This window comes from Dendrobates tinctorius, unplaced genomic scaffold, assembly GCF_039654945.1.
Source record: "Dendrobates tinctorius isolate UK_male_01 unplaced genomic scaffold, ASM3965494v1 ptg000162l, whole genome shotgun sequence".
NCBI classification, from domain to species: Eukaryota; Metazoa; Chordata; class Amphibia; order Anura; family Dendrobatidae; genus Dendrobates; species Dendrobates tinctorius.
Genome location: NW_027361829.1, coordinates 12,590,691 through 12,608,735, shown reverse-complemented (window position 1 = coordinate 12,608,735; position 18,045 = coordinate 12,590,691). Strand labels below are relative to the sequence as shown.

At 43.4% G+C, this 18,045-nt stretch overlaps 1 protein-coding gene across 3 annotated transcripts in view; it reads left to right on the top strand.

Annotated features, from left to right (window-relative positions):
* Positions 1 to 18,045, top strand: part of SACM1L (SAC1 like phosphatidylinositide phosphatase) — a 449,760-nt gene that overhangs the window by 235,626 nt on the left and 196,089 nt on the right. For all 3 annotated transcript variants that reach the window (XM_073549855.1, XM_073549857.1, XM_073549856.1), the window contains one exon: positions 13,908 to 13,994. In XM_073549855.1, coding sequence (XP_073405956.1) covers positions 13,908 to 13,994 — 87 coding nt within the window. The remainder of the gene's footprint in view (positions 1 to 13,907; positions 13,995 to 18,045) is intronic.

Genomic DNA, 18,045 nt, shown 5'->3' with positions numbered 1-18,045 from the left:
TATGCCAAAACATGGTATCCATCCACAGACAGCCGTTTCGGGGTATTGCCCCTCATCAGTGTGGAGTAGGAAACTGGCTAGTAGGAGCAATGCCTAGTGAAAGGCTATGAACATAAGGATGAGTGACCTCATGGAGATCAACATCCAACACTGAGGTCACTCATCCTTATGTTCATAGCCTTTCACTAGGCATTGCTCCTACTAGCCAGTTTCCTACTCCACACTGATGAGGGGCAATACCCCGAAACGGCTGTCTGTGGATGGATACCATGTTTTGGCATAGGTGGTTTCCTTCATTGGAGACTGCCCTTCCCGTGGTTGTTCCTTCCCGGGGAAAGACCTGGCTAGTCATTGCTTGCGTTGAGAAACATGTGATGGTGTCTCCGCGGCTGTTGATTTACATGCTTTTGCATATTTCCCACAAGGGATGGGGGCATTGCTCTAGATCACTGCGTTGAGAAACATGTGATGGTGTCTCCGCAGTGTTGGATGTTGATCTCCATGAGGTCACTCATCCTTATGTTCATAGCCTTTCACTAGGCATTGCTCCTACTAGCCAGTTTCCTACTCCACACTGATGAGGGGCAATACCCCGAAACGGCTGTCTGTGGATGGATACCATGTTTTGGCATAGGTGGTTTCCTTCATTGGAGACTGCCCTTCCCGTGGTTGTTCCTTCCCGGGGAAAGACCTGGCTAGTCATTGCTTGCGTTGAGAAACATGTGATGGTGTCTCCGCGGCTGTTGATTTTCTAGTGCATTAAAGACCATGTGACCATGTCTGATATCACCGTCCTTTTCTCTTTTGATTTGGCCGATTTTCGGCGACCTCTTCTGTTGCGCTTTCTTGGTCTCCTGTGCCTGAGGATAATAAAGTCCCCTTTATCACGTACAAATGTTCTCTTTTTTTGTATGATGTCTTTCTCAAAGGCATCAATAGTCTCCTTAAGACGTTGTTGAAAGGGTAACACCACACTCTGAGTCAAAAGCATTTAGTTGGACTTCCTTCTTAATATTCTTTCAGTTTGTTGATAAGGTTGCGATCATGGTCAATTAGCAAATTAATCAAAATGGAGGAACATTTTAGAAGACCAGCTTCCCATGTTTGTTTGAAATCATTCTCTGCTTCCCAGGCCGGGAACATTTTTACCCTTAGCCCCGTGGGAACAATCCCCAGTTATACTCTTCCAGACTTTTTACATTCCACCATGTCTTTGTTAATAGTTTATGAAGATTAGTGATTTCAAAGCATAATGCAGTTGAGGAGCTATCCTACACACCATCCGTACTGCCTATGCCAAAGGCATTTTCAACCTGACCCCTCCATGCTGATTCCCTGGTCAAATCCATAGTGAAAAGCACAGAAGTATTTTTTTACATGCAAAAAAAATTCTGAATAGATGCTATAAAGGTGTTTTTATACTAATTATACCTAAAAAAACACAATAACCAAGAATAGTAATTGTGACAATATTCACGAATAAACAGCGTGCCAACACTCCACAAGAAAATTCGGAGGAGAAACCACCAAACAGGAACCGGAGAATATATATATACAAAACGTGGAGGGCATCACTAATGAATATCAAGCAAGAGGGCTCACCATGGGCCTGGAGAGAGCATAACATGAAGAAACAAGAAAAAGATCACACCCATATACCAAGGGAGCACCTCAATTGCATATATAATAAAATAGTAACACTTTATTAGCCAATAAACCAAACAAGCAGAAAAACACACAATTTAGGTTAAAAACATTTAAAATACAGCAAAGAAAAGGACCTATGATGAGTTAGTTGTTCATTCACTCTTTTTGGACCTCTCTCATGGTCCTTATCGAAAATGAATTGCACAGCCATATCTATGTCCTTGTATCCGTGAAACCGCAACCATTTCCTTTAAGAATGACCGTGTCAAGTGGCTATTAGGAACCTATGGCCCAAATCTTTTTTTTATCCTAATTGAACATGTGACCATGGATATCTAGCCGACACACATGTGATCTGTTCTTTGTTTGTGGGAATGGTGCGGCATTACTTGACATGATTGTCTTTGTGAGAGAGAAACGTGTGTGTATGTGTATATATATCTATATATATGAACGCCTTAGCATGTCTGTCTGTAACTGAAATCCTGCTGCGCTGATTGGTCGCGGCCGCCAGGTCCCCCCGCCAGGCCGCAACCAATCAGTAATATGCGCAGTGCGCAGGCGCAGTTCGCAATTAGGATGCATGCCACCGCTACCGCACGGGCGTCAGCAGCGATGCAGCCAGAGATGCCCAGCGCTAGCCTGTGCCCAGGGTCCCGAGGAGAAGACTCCTCCGGACCCTCGGTACCATAAACGTGTAAAAAATAGAATTAAAATAAAAAATAGTGATCTACTCACCTTCCGACAGCCCCCGGAATCTGTCCCTCCTCTCCACGCTCTTCCGTTCCCAGTACTGCTTTGCGCGAAATACCGCTGATGTTGCACTCTTGCGAGAGGACGTCAGCAGCAGTCTTTGGCGCAAAGCAGTACTGGGAATGGAAGATGCCGGCAGCGTGGAGAGGAAGGACAGATTTCGGGGGCCGTCGGATTGTAAGTATATCACATTTTTTATTTTAATCTGCCGCTGGCCATATTCTAGAGTACCCGATGCTTTAGAAGGGTGGTCGTGTGGTTAATGGGAGGTATATGTCACATGGATGGATGCTCCCTGCAATGCAACCCAGAGTATTTTGTTGTTAGTGTACATGAGCACTAATATGGCGTTTAGTGCACTGGGTCTGGGTTGCGGGTAGCTATGAGAGATGGGAGGGTCTGGCTACCCATATTGCCTCACCTTTGGGTGAGGGTGCGGACTGTACCCCATTTTGCCTGAAGATATGTGTATGTTCAGGACCTGTAGTGAGGCCCTGACCATGTGACCAGCTTATGTGATCCATACCTCACCTATGTGTGTGTTATGATTGGGTCACCGAGGAGGAAAACAAGACCAAGCTAAGTCACAGAAAACCGGAGCGGTTGGTAACTACGTGGATTGCAGACCCCTGATCCCAACCACACAACTAACAGCAGCCGTGGAGCGTACCTACAATGATTCTAGACGCCTCGTTACAGCCGGAGGACTAAATATGCCTAAAGCAAGAAAATGGGAAATCTAAACTGCCCCAGAGCAGACCCCAAAGGAATAGACAGCCCCCACACATGTATTGACAGTGAGACAAGATTGAAAGCACAAACATTGGTAGGAAAATAGGCTGAGCAAACAATGGGGCCCACACGAACTAGAAAGATACTGTCTGCAATCACGCCAAAAAACCCTGCAAAAATGTCCAACACTTCTGATAGCAAAAAAACCCTGAAGTCACTAGACTTCTCCCACTATATCAGCACTCTGGCATATTCTGAGAACAGAGCAAAAAGAGGCCAATCTAATAAGGGACAAAAAGCAAACTGGCACATGCAGTGACATAAGAACGGAAATTCAGCACAGCCCCAGCCGGGGCTGGCTGACCACACAAAAAACTGAATAGACCACAGCAAAACAAATGTGAACATTAGCAGAGAACACTTAGTTTCCATCTCAGTTCCTGTCTTCTCAAGCTAAGACCTCAGGAGGCAGGAAAAAATCACCAGCATGGGAATAGGGAGTCGGCTGTCTTAAATCCAGCCTGAGACTCCAGATGTCCAAATCTCATCCTCATTATCAGGTGGCAGGTCTCTGTTAATTAGATCAGCTTCATTATCTCCTGCCACCACCAGAGGGAGCCCGGAAAGAGAACTCACAACTCCTCTGTCAGCACAACCAGCTCCCTCCCCAGAAACCAGAGGCAGACCAGAAAATGAGTTCACAACAGGTGTGGTTACTGGGCTATGTAATTAAGGTGTTCAGCACATGTGAGTGAGTGTGAGGGAGTCTGTCAGAGTGTGGACAGACTTCCATGTGTCCTGGTGGGACACTACAGAGTGGTCTGTGTTCTAAAGAAGGAGAAGCCTTCCTGTGTCTGCGGCTGCAGATAGAGCTCTGCTATGGAGATTGCCCTGGCCTGTGTGTGCATAGGACCTGAGGGAGCCAAGCCCAGCTAAGGACTGTTTTTGTGTTGCTGTAAGACTGTTTGCCTTTTGTTCATGCTTCAATGGTTTATGGAGAAATTAAACCAAATGGACTCGTTTTAACCCTGCGTGTTCCAGTGTTTACCTCCAAGACCTGCAAAGTGAGCAACCCCCGTCCACAGACAGTGTGGAACGCTACTATATATATACACTCACTGGCCACTTTATTAGGTACACCTGTCCAACTGTGTGTTAAGACTTAATTTCTAATCAGCCAATCACATGGCGGCAACTCAGTGCATTTAGGCATGTAGACATGGTCAAGACAATCTCCTGCAGTTCAAACCGAGCATCAGTATGGGGAAGAAAGGTGATTTGAGTGCCTTTGAACGTGGCATGATTGTTGGTGCCAGAAGGGCTGGTCTGAGTATTTCAGAAATTGCTGATCTACTGGGATTTTCACGCACAACCATCTCTAGGGTTTACAGAGAATGGTCCGAAAAAGAAAAAAAATCCAGTGAGCGGCAGTTCTGTGGCCGGAAATGCCTTGTTGATGCCAGAGGTCAGAGGAGAATGGGCATACTGGTTCGAGCTGATAGAAAGGCAACAGTGACTCAAATTGCCACCCGTTACAACCAAGGTAGGCATAAGAGCATCTCTGAACGCACAGTGCGTCAAACTTTGAGGCAGATGGGCTACAGCAGCAGAAGACCACACTGGGTACCACTCCTCTCAGCTAATAACAGGCATCTGATGGCTACTTTCAGCAGGATAATGCGCCATGTCATAAAGCTCGAATCATCTCAGATTGGTTTCTTGAACATGACAATGAGTTCACTGTACTCAAATGGCCTCCTCAGTCACCAGATCTCAATCCAATAGAGCATCTTTGGGATGTGGTGGAACGGGAGATTCGCATCAGGGATGTGCAGCCGACAAATCTGCGCCAACTGTGTGATGCCATCATGTCAATATGGTCCAAAATCTCTGAGGAATGCTTCCAGCACCTTGTTGAATCTCTGCCACGAAGAATTGAGGCAGTTCTGAAGGCAAAAGGGGGTCCAACCCGTTACTAGCATGGTGTACCTAATAAAGTGGCCAGTGAGTGTATGTATGTATATATATATATATATATATATATATATATATGTGTGTGTGTATATATACATATAGATATGTACACATACATACATACATTTGGTGTAATCAGCGTATTGTTTTTTGCTGCGAGAATAGTGTTTCTGTGCTCAATATGACTATACTTTCGCAGTGTATAATATATTATACATATATGCGCTTTGAAAATTCAGTACATCTTGCATGCATACCTTGTGAGAGGATGACGCACGTGCATTTTTCTCTTGTATTTGACACGGCTATGCGAGCTTTTAAATGATCTGCATGTGCGCATTGGCTTTTTGGCACTTTGCAGGCAGATGATCCTAATGCGCCTGTGCCGTCATGGTATGCCTGACGTATGCACGGCAATGAGCATACCATTGACCTGCCTGTGTACATTGAGTCTGCATCTTAAGGGCATGATGTTTCTAACGTGCCTGCGCCTTTACGTCATATCTGACGCGTGCGCACTCCATTCCGATGCTTTTGCATCCTGCACTTGGTTTTCTGCGCATGCACTGTGTACTTTTTTACTGAACTTTATTTACAACGCCTCTGCGTGGACATTGACAAGATGGCCGCATTCATGCTCTCCCATGTGGTCCATCGCGTTCTCCTCCCTCACAGGTGAATTACATATTGAATATTTATTTGTGTGTATATATAGTTCACAACCGCCAAGCAGAGCATGCTACCCTTTCCCTGAGGAAGCCACAATCGTGGCGATACGTGTGGGAACCTATCCCACACTCTTTCTCCCCAAGCATCCAGAGCTCTGGTTTAAATCTTGAAAACCACACCTATTTTGGTGTGTGAGTGCTCTTTAGTCTAGGAATGGGTTTGTTATTCCTTCTAATATCTGTGTGTTATCAGCCTTGCATTTTTGGCTATTATTGAAGGACCTGCATTTTACAGGCTAATTACCTTTTTCTCAAATGCTCTTTCTTATGTTTCTCTGAGCCCATATGGTACTGTTCACATGCACTTTATAGCCATATAGGACTTATTTGGTGATGTCTATATGTATTCCTTAGCCATATAGGATTCACTATTGGCTATTGTAACATACATATGCAATATCTTTGACAGTGGTTTCTTTGTATCCACTTATCTGGGGATAATTTTGTGTGGGAAGTCATTACCTATATAAAAGGTATGACTCATCATAGGTCCTTTTCTTTTTTTTTTATTCCAAATGTTTTTAACCTAAATTGTGTTTTCCTGCTTGTTTGGTATATTGGCTAATAAAGTGTTACTATTTTATTATATATGCAATTGAGGTGCAACCTTGATACAGTTGTGGCCAAAAGTATTGAAACCCCTGCAATTCTGTCAGATAATACTCAGTTTCTTCCTGAAAATGATTGCAAACACAAATTCTTTGGTATTATTATCTTCATTTAATATGTCTTAAATGAAAAACACAAAAGAGAATGAAGCAAAAAGCAAAACATTGATCATTTCACACAAAACTCCAAAAATGGGCCAGACAAAAGTATCGGCACCCTCAGCCTAATACTTGGTTGACCAACCGCTTCCAGTAACCATCAATGAGTTTCTTACAATGCTCTGCTGGAATTTTAGACCATTCTTCTTTGGCAAACTGCTCCAGGTCCCTGATATTTGAAGGGTGCCTTCTCCAAACTGCCATTTTTAGATCTCTCCACAGGTGTTCTATTGGAAACAGGTCTGAACTCATTGCTGGCCACCTTAGAAGTCTCCAGTGCTTTCTCTCAAACCATTTTCTAGTGCTTTTTGAAGTGTGTTTTGGGTCATTGTCCTGCTGGAAGACCCATTACCTCTGAGGGAGACCCAGCTTTCTCACACTGGGCCCTACATTATGCTGCAAAATTTGTTGGTAGTCTTCTGACTTCATAATACCATGCACACGGTCAAGCAGTCCAGTGCCAGAGGCAGCAAAGCAACCCCAAAACATCAGGGAACCTCCGCCATGTTTGACTGTAGGGACCGTGTTCTTTTCTTTGAATGCCTCTTTTTTTCCTCTATGTTGATGCCTTTGCCCAAAAAGCTCTATTTTTGTCTCATCTGACCAGAGAACATTCTTCCAAAACGTTTTAGGCTTTTTTAGGTAAGTTTTGGCAAACTCCAGCCTGGCTTTTTTATGTCTCGGGGTAAGAAGTGGGGTCTTCCTGGGTCAACTACCATACAGTCCCTTTTCATTCAGATGCCGATGGATAGTACGGGTTGACACTGTTGTACCCTCAGACTGCAGGGCAGCTTGAACTTGTTTGGATGTTAGTGGAGGTTCTTTATCCAACATCCGCACAATCTTGCGTTGAAATCTCTTGTCAATTTTTCTTTTCCGTCCACATCTAGGGAGGTTAGCCACAGTGCCATGGGCTTTAAACTTCTTAATGACACTGCGCATGGTAGACACAGGAACATTCAGGTCTTTGGAGATGGACTTGTAGCCTTGAGATTGCTCATGCTTCCTCACAGTTTGGTTTCTCAAGTCCTCCGACAGTTCTTTGGTCTTCTTTCTTTTTTCCATGCTCAATGTGGTACACACAAGGACACAGGACAGAGGTTGAGTCAACTTTAATCCATGTCAACTGGCTGCAAGTGTGATTTAGTTATTGCCAACACCTGTTACGTGCCACAGGTAAGTTACAGGTGCTGTTAATTGCACAAATTAGAGAAGCATCACATGATTTTTCGAACAGTGCCAATACTTTTGTCCACCCTCTTTTTTTATGTTTGGTGTGGAATTATATCCAATTTGGCTTTAGGACAATTCTTTTTGTGTTTTTTCAATTAAGACAAATTAAATGAAGATAATACCAAAGAATTTATGTTTGCAATCATTTTCAGGAAGAAACTGAGTATTATCTGACAGAATTGCAGGGGTGTCAATATTTTTGGCCACAACTGTATATGGGTGTGATCTTTTTCTTATTTCTTCATGTTATGCTCTCTCCAGGGCCATGGTGAGCCCTCTTGCTTGATATTCATTAGCGGTGCCCTCCACGTTTTGTGTGTGTGTGTATATACAGTACAGACCAAAAGTTTGGACACACCTTCTCATTCAAAGAGTTTTCTTTATTTTCATGACTATGAAAATTGTAGATTCACTCTGAAGGCATCAAAACTTTGAATTAACACATGTGGAATTATAGAATTAACAAAAAAGTGTGAAACAACTGAAAATATGTCTTAAATTCTAGGTTCTTCAAAGTAGCCACCTTTTGCTTTGACTTCTGCTTTGCACACTTTTGGCATTCTCTTTATGATCTTCAAGAGGTAGTCACAGGAAATGGTCTTCCAACAGTCTTGAAGGAGTTCCCAGAGATGCTTTGCACTTGTTGGCCCTTTTGCCTTCAGTCTGCGGTCCAGCTCGCTCAAAACCATCTCGATTGGGTTCAGGTCTGGTGACTGTGGAGGCCAGGTCATCTAGCGTAGCACCCCATCACTTTCCTTCTTGGTCAAATAGCCCTTACACAGCCTGGAGGTGTGTTTGGGGTCATTGTCCTGTTGAAAAATAAATGATGGTCCAACTAAACGCAAACCGGATGGAATAGCATGCCGCTGCAAGATGCTGTGGTAGCCATGCTGGTTCAGTATACCTTAAATTTTGAATAAATCCCCCAACAGTGTCACCAGCAAAGCACCCACCCACACCATCACACTTCCTCCTCCATGCTTCACGGTGGGAACCAGGCATGTAGAGTCCATCCGTTCACCTTTTCTGCGTCACACAGAGACACGGTGGTTGGAACCAAAGATCTCAAATTTGGACTCATCAGACCAAAGCACAGATTTCCACTGGTCTAATGTCCATTCCTTGTGTTCTTTAGCCCAAACAAGTCTCTTCTACTTGTTGCCTGTCCTTAGCAGTGGTTTCCTAGCAGCTCTTTTACCATGAAGGCCTGCTGCACAAAGTCTCCTCTTAACAGTTGTTGTAGAGATGTGTCTGCTGCTAGAACTCTGTGTGGCATTGACCTGGTCTCTAATCTGAGCTGCTGTTAACCTGCGATTTCTGAGGCTGGTGACTCGGATGAACTTATCCTCCGCAGCAGAGGTGACTCTTTGTCTTCCTTTCTTGGGGCGGTCCTCATATGAGACAGTTTCTTTGTAGCGGTTGATGGTTTCTGCCACTGCACTTGGGGACACTTTCAAAGTTTTCCCAATTTTTCAGACTGACTGACCTTCATTTCTTAAAGTAATGATGGCCACTTGTTTTTCTTAGCTGCTTTTTTTTCTTCCCATAATACAAATTCTAACAGTCTATTCAGTAGGACTATCAGCTGTGTATCCACCAGACTTCTGCACAACACAACTGATGGTCCCAACCCCATTTATAAGGCAAGAAATCCCACTTATTAAACCTGACAAGGCACACCTGTGAAATGAAAACCATTTCCGGTGACTACCTCTTGAAGCTCATCAAGAGAATGCCAAGAGTGTGCAAAGCAGTAATCAAAGCAAAAGGTGGCTACTTTGAAGAACCTAGAATATAAGACATACAGTATTTTCAGTTGTTTCACACTTTTTTGTTAATTAAATAATTCCACATGTGTTAATTCGTAGTTTTGATGCCTTCAGAGTGAATTTACAATTTTCGTAGTCATGAAAATAAAGAAAAGTTTTTGAATGAGAAGGTGTGTCCAAACTTTTGGTCTGTACTACATATACATACATATACACACTTACACCTCAGCGCCATTAAAAAGCAGCGCTCTGGTTTAAGTACCCTTAACTGCCGCCGTGAAAATCTGTATCGGCAGTCGTTAAGGGGTTAAGCATGTAAAACAGTGTCACGCCAGCTATATAGGTGGTCACATTTCATCATTCAAATTGGCAGTGGTGGTCTTGCCTACAGCAATCAATATCAAGATCATAAAGATATCCCACCAGTGCCACCAATTGTCAGGACAATAACACAATTGACTGGCGATTGATGGAGAAGACGACTCATTGCTACTTGACAGATTATTGGGCACTTTCACATTGAACGTATAGTAAATACACATCCGATTCCACCATTAACCAGCAGCAGTCTAGGGAAAGCCAACACAGATATTTATGTTATTTGGTATGGTCACTGCCAAGCTCCCCAATAACCAAAGCAAAACTAAGTTGATTGGACACCTGTGATTTGTGACACTGAGGCTTCAGGGGTTAAGTTTGAAAAGCAAGAGGAACAAAGCTATAACATTTTATAGATTTAAGGGGAATCTGTCACCGTCTGGGACACTTTTCAGCTATTACTATGGGCAGACAGGTAATAGAAATGTTAATCTAGTCTTACCTGTATGCCTCATAGTTGCTGTCTGGATGTAGAGAAATAGACTTTTATTTTAGGTTAATGATTTCTTCCAGGCTCCGGTGCGTGCGGTGCCTGGAAGAAATCCCTGCCTCTTCTCTTCATTATACTATCACACCACTCCTTTTCACTTCATACTGACCTTTGACGTGCAGTTGTGGCTCCGGAATCCCGCGCATGCACCCTGCACTTGCTCGGCAATCTGCACCTTTTCCTTCTCTCTATGGTCAGTGTATTCGGTGTTCTTGTGCGCCTGCGGACCATAGAAGAAAGCAAGAGGAATAGATTGCTGAGGAAGTGCATGGCACATGCACGGGATTCAAGCACCACAACTGCATGCCCATGGGCGTGGAATGCAGTGAATATTCAATTCTCTTTAGCAGCGGACTCAGGCGTTAGCTGCAACAGCCAGCTTCTGCCTCATGTGGCCTGCGTCTCCCTATCCACAGCCAGAGCAGGTACATCCAGACTATAAGATGCACTCCCCCATTTTCCTCCACATTTTTGCTATGAGACAGCTTCTGTCAAATAACAAATTGCCTGGATGTGACAATAATTCAATAGAGCTAATAGTCTTCTGAAGTAGCAATTGATGTCATCACATGCCTGAGTAATTTATGGATAACTGGTAAATGGGACAACGACTGGACAACATCAGTGTTTATTCCTGTTCTTCAGAAGGGAGATGATACAGATTGTGGAAACTATCAGACTTTTGCGCTCATAACTCATATCAGTAAAATACTACTGAAGATCCTGCAAAGACATTGTGAGGGATCGGCTCTGCAGTAGACGCTGGTTCACACATGGGACTTAGTTCGTTAATTGAAAACAAACAATCTGTTTATTAAAAAGTTTATAAACCATCAGGGTTACAAAATAAAGTACCCTCTTCCAGGTAAACAATGGTATAACAGAACAAAACAGAAAATAACAAGTCCACATAACACACGGGCTCAGCCGTTTAAAAAGTGAGTCTTTTCCTCACCAGACTCCAGCAGGGTCTGAGCAGCACATGCAAGGCCTCCTCACCTTGCACAACACACAGACCAAGTGAGACAGCCCCAGCTACCTTAAATCAGACAATTCAAGACCTGGACTGAGGGTAAGTGAGCAACTGATCCCACCCAAATCTCTCAGCTGCTTGTACAACATGGACCCATTATCCCAGCCCATTAAAACACCTCTCAGCACTAAATGAGCCTGCTTCTCCAGGTCCTGCATCACCGAGGCATTACACCTTGGTGGACACATACATCCCATCCACAACCTGTCCAGCTGGCACCATACAACTGTTACAGCCTTACTTGACAAAGAGCTGCCAGATGAGCAAGCGGGGTTCAGAAAAGGCATAGAAACAAGATATGCGATTGCTAATATTCCATGGATAATGGAAAAGGCCAAAGCAAACAACATGGAAATGTATTTTTGCTTCAACTACAGCAAAGCCTTTTTTTTTGTGTGGATCACTAGAAACTTTGTGTTGATCACTAGAAACTTTGGAATACCATGATAGATATGGGTGTGCTCGAACCATCTGATCAGCCTCATTAGGAACCTTTACATTGTTCATGTAGTAACAGTCCGAACACTGCAACACAACATGATTCAAAGGAAAGTGAGGCTTCACACAAAGCTGCATCCGGTCATCATTTCTCCTCTTCTCTTCAGTTTATGTGCAGTAACTATTTTCAGGAAGGCTGGACTTGCCAAAAAAGAAGGAATCAAAATTGCTGGACGAATCATAAGCCATTTTAAATACAACAGACGATACAACATTGATAACAATAAGCGTAGATGGATTAGATGACTTATTACGGAGCATCAAGAAGGAAAGCTCGAACATGGGACTGCTCATCAACACCAAGATATTGACTACTGCCAGGTAAGACTAGGACACAATTGAGATGAATGGCAACAAACTGGAAGTTTTAATATTACCTCAACCTACTCTGAAAGATAATGACTCCAAATGCAGCGATGACACCGGAAGCCAATACAATAGCTATGAGCAAATCAACAATGAAGTCACTGGACAAGGTCTTCAAATCCAGGAACATTTCACTGACAACGAAGACACAGTTTCTACATAGTTTGGTCTGCGCGGTGGCTCAGAGGTTAGCACTGCAGCCTCACAGCGCTTCGGTCCTGGGTTCAAATCCCACCAAGAACAACATCTGCAAGGAGTTTGTAAGTTCTTCCCATGTTTGCGTGGGTTTCTTCTTCGTACTCTGCTTTCCTCCCACACTCCAAAGACATGATAGGGAATTTAGATTGTGAGCCCCATGGGGGACAGCAATGATAATGTGTGCAAACTGTAAAGCGCTGCGGAATATGTTAGCGCTATATAAAAAGAAATATTATTATTATTAAGATTATTCTCTATGTTAACGTATGAATGCGATACTTGGAAGATAAAGAAACCCGACAGAAGATTCAACGCCTTTGAAATATCGTGCTGGATAAGATGATTTCAATACCATGGATGGCAAGAAGAACAAAGAATCAATTTTGGAACAGATCAAGCTATGACTTGCCTAGTTTGGATACATCATCATACGAAGCGAGCAATCTCTGGAGAAGGACCTCGTGCTTGGAAGAATAGAAGGAACAAGACGTAGAAAGAAGACCAGCAACCCGATGGCTTGATACTATGAAGATAACTTTGGAGAAGACTCTGGGCTTACACGAGATCGATCTTTCTGCAATGCATTCATCCATCAAGTCGCCATGACGGAGTTATAATAATAACACTCTGTATCTCTGCCCACTGAATATGGGTTGTAGGTCAGAACCTACTTTATCAAGTACCAGCCACTCCCACCTACCTCCCCTGATGACCTCAGGGCTCAGGTACCAAAAAATACTTTCCATACATATGAGACATGTCATATACAACTAGCTGGACAATATTAATTCTGGCCTAAAAGGCAGGCCACACAGCAATGCAGGTGAACACATTCAGCACTGCACCATGATGCTGAAAATGTCCACCATATCTATAGAACCTACACCTGTCACAAAAAAACTATGCGTAACTAGTACGTGGTCCCACAAAGACTGGGATATTGCCCTATGTTGCCGTAAAGTCAGGAAAAGCATTATTACACAAGCATAGAAAAGTATCACCACACCAGTCTTTTTCTGCTCAACGGGGTTTGGTGACAAATGGGAAGAGATTGCCAGCTCTTTTCACCATGGCCCTGATTCACAATTCATAGTTAAGCCATGCGCCTTTGCTTAATATGAGGGTGACAATTGTACCAATTATACATTTATGACTGGTAAACATACCTTTAGCCTTCTGAATAGAGCATATTGGTGTATAACCAATAAATGTGCTTATCTCCTATCCCATAACATTATTACAATCTACACATTACTAAAGAAGGTAGCAGTCTCATACAAATATTGCAGAGTCCTTTAAATATAACACAATGGGTTGAATATATTTTGCTTTCTTTTGTAGACTCGTGGATCAATGCCGTTTTTCTGGTCACAGAGACCAAACTTGAAATATAAACCAAAGCCTCAGATCAACAACGCTGTAAATCATGTAAGTATGCGTTTCCATTTATTAATTTCGTGCCACATCTTAAGCATACTATCAGAGTTAAAGAGTAACTAAAATTTGTATTAATTTTTATATGCTGTTTTAATAAAAGGAATCTTATTTTTTTTTTTTTTTAAAGTACGATACTAATGGTATCTTAAAATTGGGCTTGGGCAGCCCTTTTGAAGTATGTAACTTTTATTGCTGCAGTTTCTTTGGTTTGCATGCTGTAAACACTGGAGAATTCACAGCCGTGCACCTGCTTGTCAAGTATATGTAAGTCGAAAATGATTCCGGAGACAAAGGCGCATATCTACTCGCTGAGCGCACACATAGATGGGAGTACAGATGCTGTACATAACATGTTCTTTCTGTTGCGTCTGTACTGAACTCTGATGGAGAAGCTATCCTCTCTGGGTGTTTTTGAGAGAATTTAGAGAAAAATGGCATATAGGATTCCGCCCCCCTACAATCGACTGAAACTGCACTCATCAAAGTGACCAATGACCTTCTGACAGCAAAACGTAGCGGTGACCACTCTCTGCTCATTCTTCCGATACTATTGACCACTATCTCCTAATCTCTAGGCTCCAGTCACTAGGCATTAAGGACACTGCTCTCTCCTGGTTCTCTTCCTATCTCTCTGACCGCTCCTTCAGTGTTTTGTTCTCTGGCTCCACGTCATCTCCTCTTCCACTTGCTGTCGGGTACCTCAGGGCTCAGTCCTTGGCCCCCTTCTTTTCTCTCTCTACACGGCCCCAATTGGACAGACCATCAGCAGATTTGACTTTCAGTACCATCTTTATGCCGATGACACATAACTTTATAAGTCTTACCCCGACCTTACCCCCGCTGTACTACAGAACGCCAGTGACTGGCTGTCCGCAGTCTCCAATATCATGTCCACTGTCTGAAACTCAACCTCTCCAATACTGAACTACTTCTCCCGCCATCTGCTAACCTCCCTAAATATGACATTTCCCTCTCCGTGGGTGGTACCACAATAACACCCCGGCAGCAGGCGCGCTGTCTGAGAGTAATGTTTGACACCAATCTCTCCTTCACATCCCATATACAATCTCTTGCCCGCTCTTGCCGCTTACACCTAAAGATCATCTCTAGAATCCGCCCTTTTCTCACCATGGAAACAACACAAACCCTCACTGTAGCATTGATCCACTCCCGCCTGGATTACTGCAACGCTCTATTAATTGACCTCCCCGTCACTCGACTATCCCCTCTCCAGTCCATAATTAATGCAGCGGCCAGGGTCGTCCATATGGCTAATTGGTACTCGGACGTGTCCGCTCTTCGTCAGTCATTACACTGGCTGCCCAGTCATTATAGGATCCAATTCAAAGTTCTTGTTCTCACCCACAAAGCTCTCCACAGTGCGGCACCCCCCTACATCTCCTCCCTCATTTCTGTCTATCGGCCTAGCCGATCGCTGCGCTCTGCAAACGACTTTCGACTAACCTCTGCACTAATCCGTACCTCCCACTCCCATCTCCAAGACTTCTCCCGTGCTGCTCCTATCCTCTGGAATGCTCTACCCCAAGAAATTAGGACTAACCACAATTTGCATAGTTTTAGGCGCTCCCTCAAAACACATTTGTTCAGAACGGCCTATCACATGCACTAATCAAAGTCATTCTACGTGTAAGTGTGCTTGTGTAGCCCATTCACTATCTCCATCCATCCTTCACTCCCTCAAGATGGCTGGACCATCATTGTAAATACACCATTGTAAATACACACCTGTACTTTATATCTCCCCCACCTCATTGTAGATTGTAAGCTCTCACGAGCAGGGTCGTCTTATTTTGTCTTATTTTGCTTTAATTATTGTTAATGTTGTTACTTATGACTTATGTTTTGAAACTGTTATTGTTGGCGCTATATAAAGATTATTATTATTATAGGAAAAAACAGGACACGTTTAGTTACTGTTTATGCACCACCCCTTTTGTTGAGTGACTTCACATGGCAACCATCGTTTGTGGCTGACTTTCTATTTGTGTGTGTGTGTATGCAATGATTTTTCAAGTTATTTGAAAAAATATCTTAAATGGGTTGTTCAAGATACATTTTTGCATGCTGCCAAGCTTTTCTCATCATAAACGGACTTTTAATGTATGTTTATTATCAATTCTGTTACTATTTTGTCATGTATGATGGTCATGTGGGCTGTGATGTCACTCTGGTGGCGTTACAGATACAGTCCAACCAAGACTGAACTGCCTAGGAGTCCACGCTTTCCACTTCAGTTACGAGCAGTTCAAAAAAGTTGGATCACACATGCTCCTTCCTCAGTGTCTCTCTTCCAATAGTTCATGCTTCTCTCTTTCCTATGTGATCCCTGCAACAATGCAGAATACACGGCACTGCAGGGATCAAACATAAATGAGAGCGTAGTGTGACCCTGTTCCCTGTCCCACTGTAGTGGAAAGTTGACTGTGGAGACCCGTGTGTACCCTTACGTCGCCCCAGGCCATAAAAGGCAATGCAATGTTTTGCTTTAATTAAAGAGCCAGGAAAAAACTCTTTGAATCTCTTAAAACAAGGGTGCAAACTTTTCTGGCTCCCTTTGACTGACGGAAGCACATGGAGACAGCGCGGCACACATACACATATCCGCCAATTAGTATGGTAATTTAACCACCTTTGACATGTATAAGGGAAGGAGGGTGGGACAAAAGCTTCAAGGGGTCAAACGGAGGTAAAAGAAAGTTACTGACCTGGGCACCTGGATTTAACCCTTCCAGGTGTGGCTGTTAGGACCCTTACTCTTTAAACCCATTGGACAGCTGGCATCCCAACTAGTGTATCACCTGGAGAATGGTGAGAGGGGGGAATTGGGCACTGAACTGTATTTTTCTAGCTTTAGTCATATGGGCTCCACAGTCAGTGGCACGTTCCTTAATTTGTACCGTGCCTACCAGGTAGGCAGCACATGCCCCAGCTCAGTCATTTTTGTGGGGGTTATGCATGAATCAAGTGAAGGGTATCCTCACTCCTTCGCCTCCCAGTAGACTGGTTTAGAACGCAGCCCCTGCTCTGTCATCTTTTAGTCTTGTGGAGATTGCACAACCTATCATCCATAGAAGTTAGTATTGTGCTGGATCAGATAGAGAGAACACAGTAATTACAGAATGGGGTGAAGTTAGAGCATAAAAACACTGGAATGTGTAGTTTATGATGATAAAGGAATGCCCAATTACCAGGATGTTAAGAGACAAAGATGAGGCATGTGTTTACCTATATAAAATAATTTTGTGGGTATTGTCAATAAATAAAACTGATCTACTTAGAGATATTTCAGGTATTTTTTTATGTGAATCTTAGAAAACCTGTTTAATGTACCGTATCTTGCACTGCTCATAACTGTAAATCTCAATGGGGCCATGGACTATAACTATAATGATGCTGGCATATCGAACGTGCGCTCTGTCGTGCATCATTTTTGGGAGTATATGCCTACTGGAGGTGGGCACCCCAACACAGTCTGCTACATAGTCTAATACGCTCAAATATGATGAATGCCAGAGTGCGCGTTTACTCTGCTAGCACCAATGTAGTCTATGTCCCCGTCGGTGCATACGTCCGAATCCCATTTTACGGAGGATTTCGAACGCAAGACCCGACGGGACCCACGATAAGAGCGCAAATTGGCGCAATGTGAAAGCACCCTAAATTACATCACTGCAGCCGATCAACAAAGACCTGAACTGTGACAAAGCATTCCTGTATCTGGGGACTATGAGTAATAGGAAAGTTTATTTGATCAGAACCTATGGATTAATAAAAGCCTAAATACTACAACCCCTTTATTCTTCTTTGTGAACAGTCCTCATGTGAGGTCACTGATCCAGTATAGCCGAGCCACTACATAGATCAGGGATGAGGAACCTCAGGCCCGTGGGCCATTTATGACCCATGATGACCTTTTCTCCAGCCCCTAGGCAGATTCCTGCATTGCTTGGTCTGGCAACTGCATTGACTACTGAACACTGTGGCGCATACAGTGAAAGATTACATCATGACAGTTGTCAGT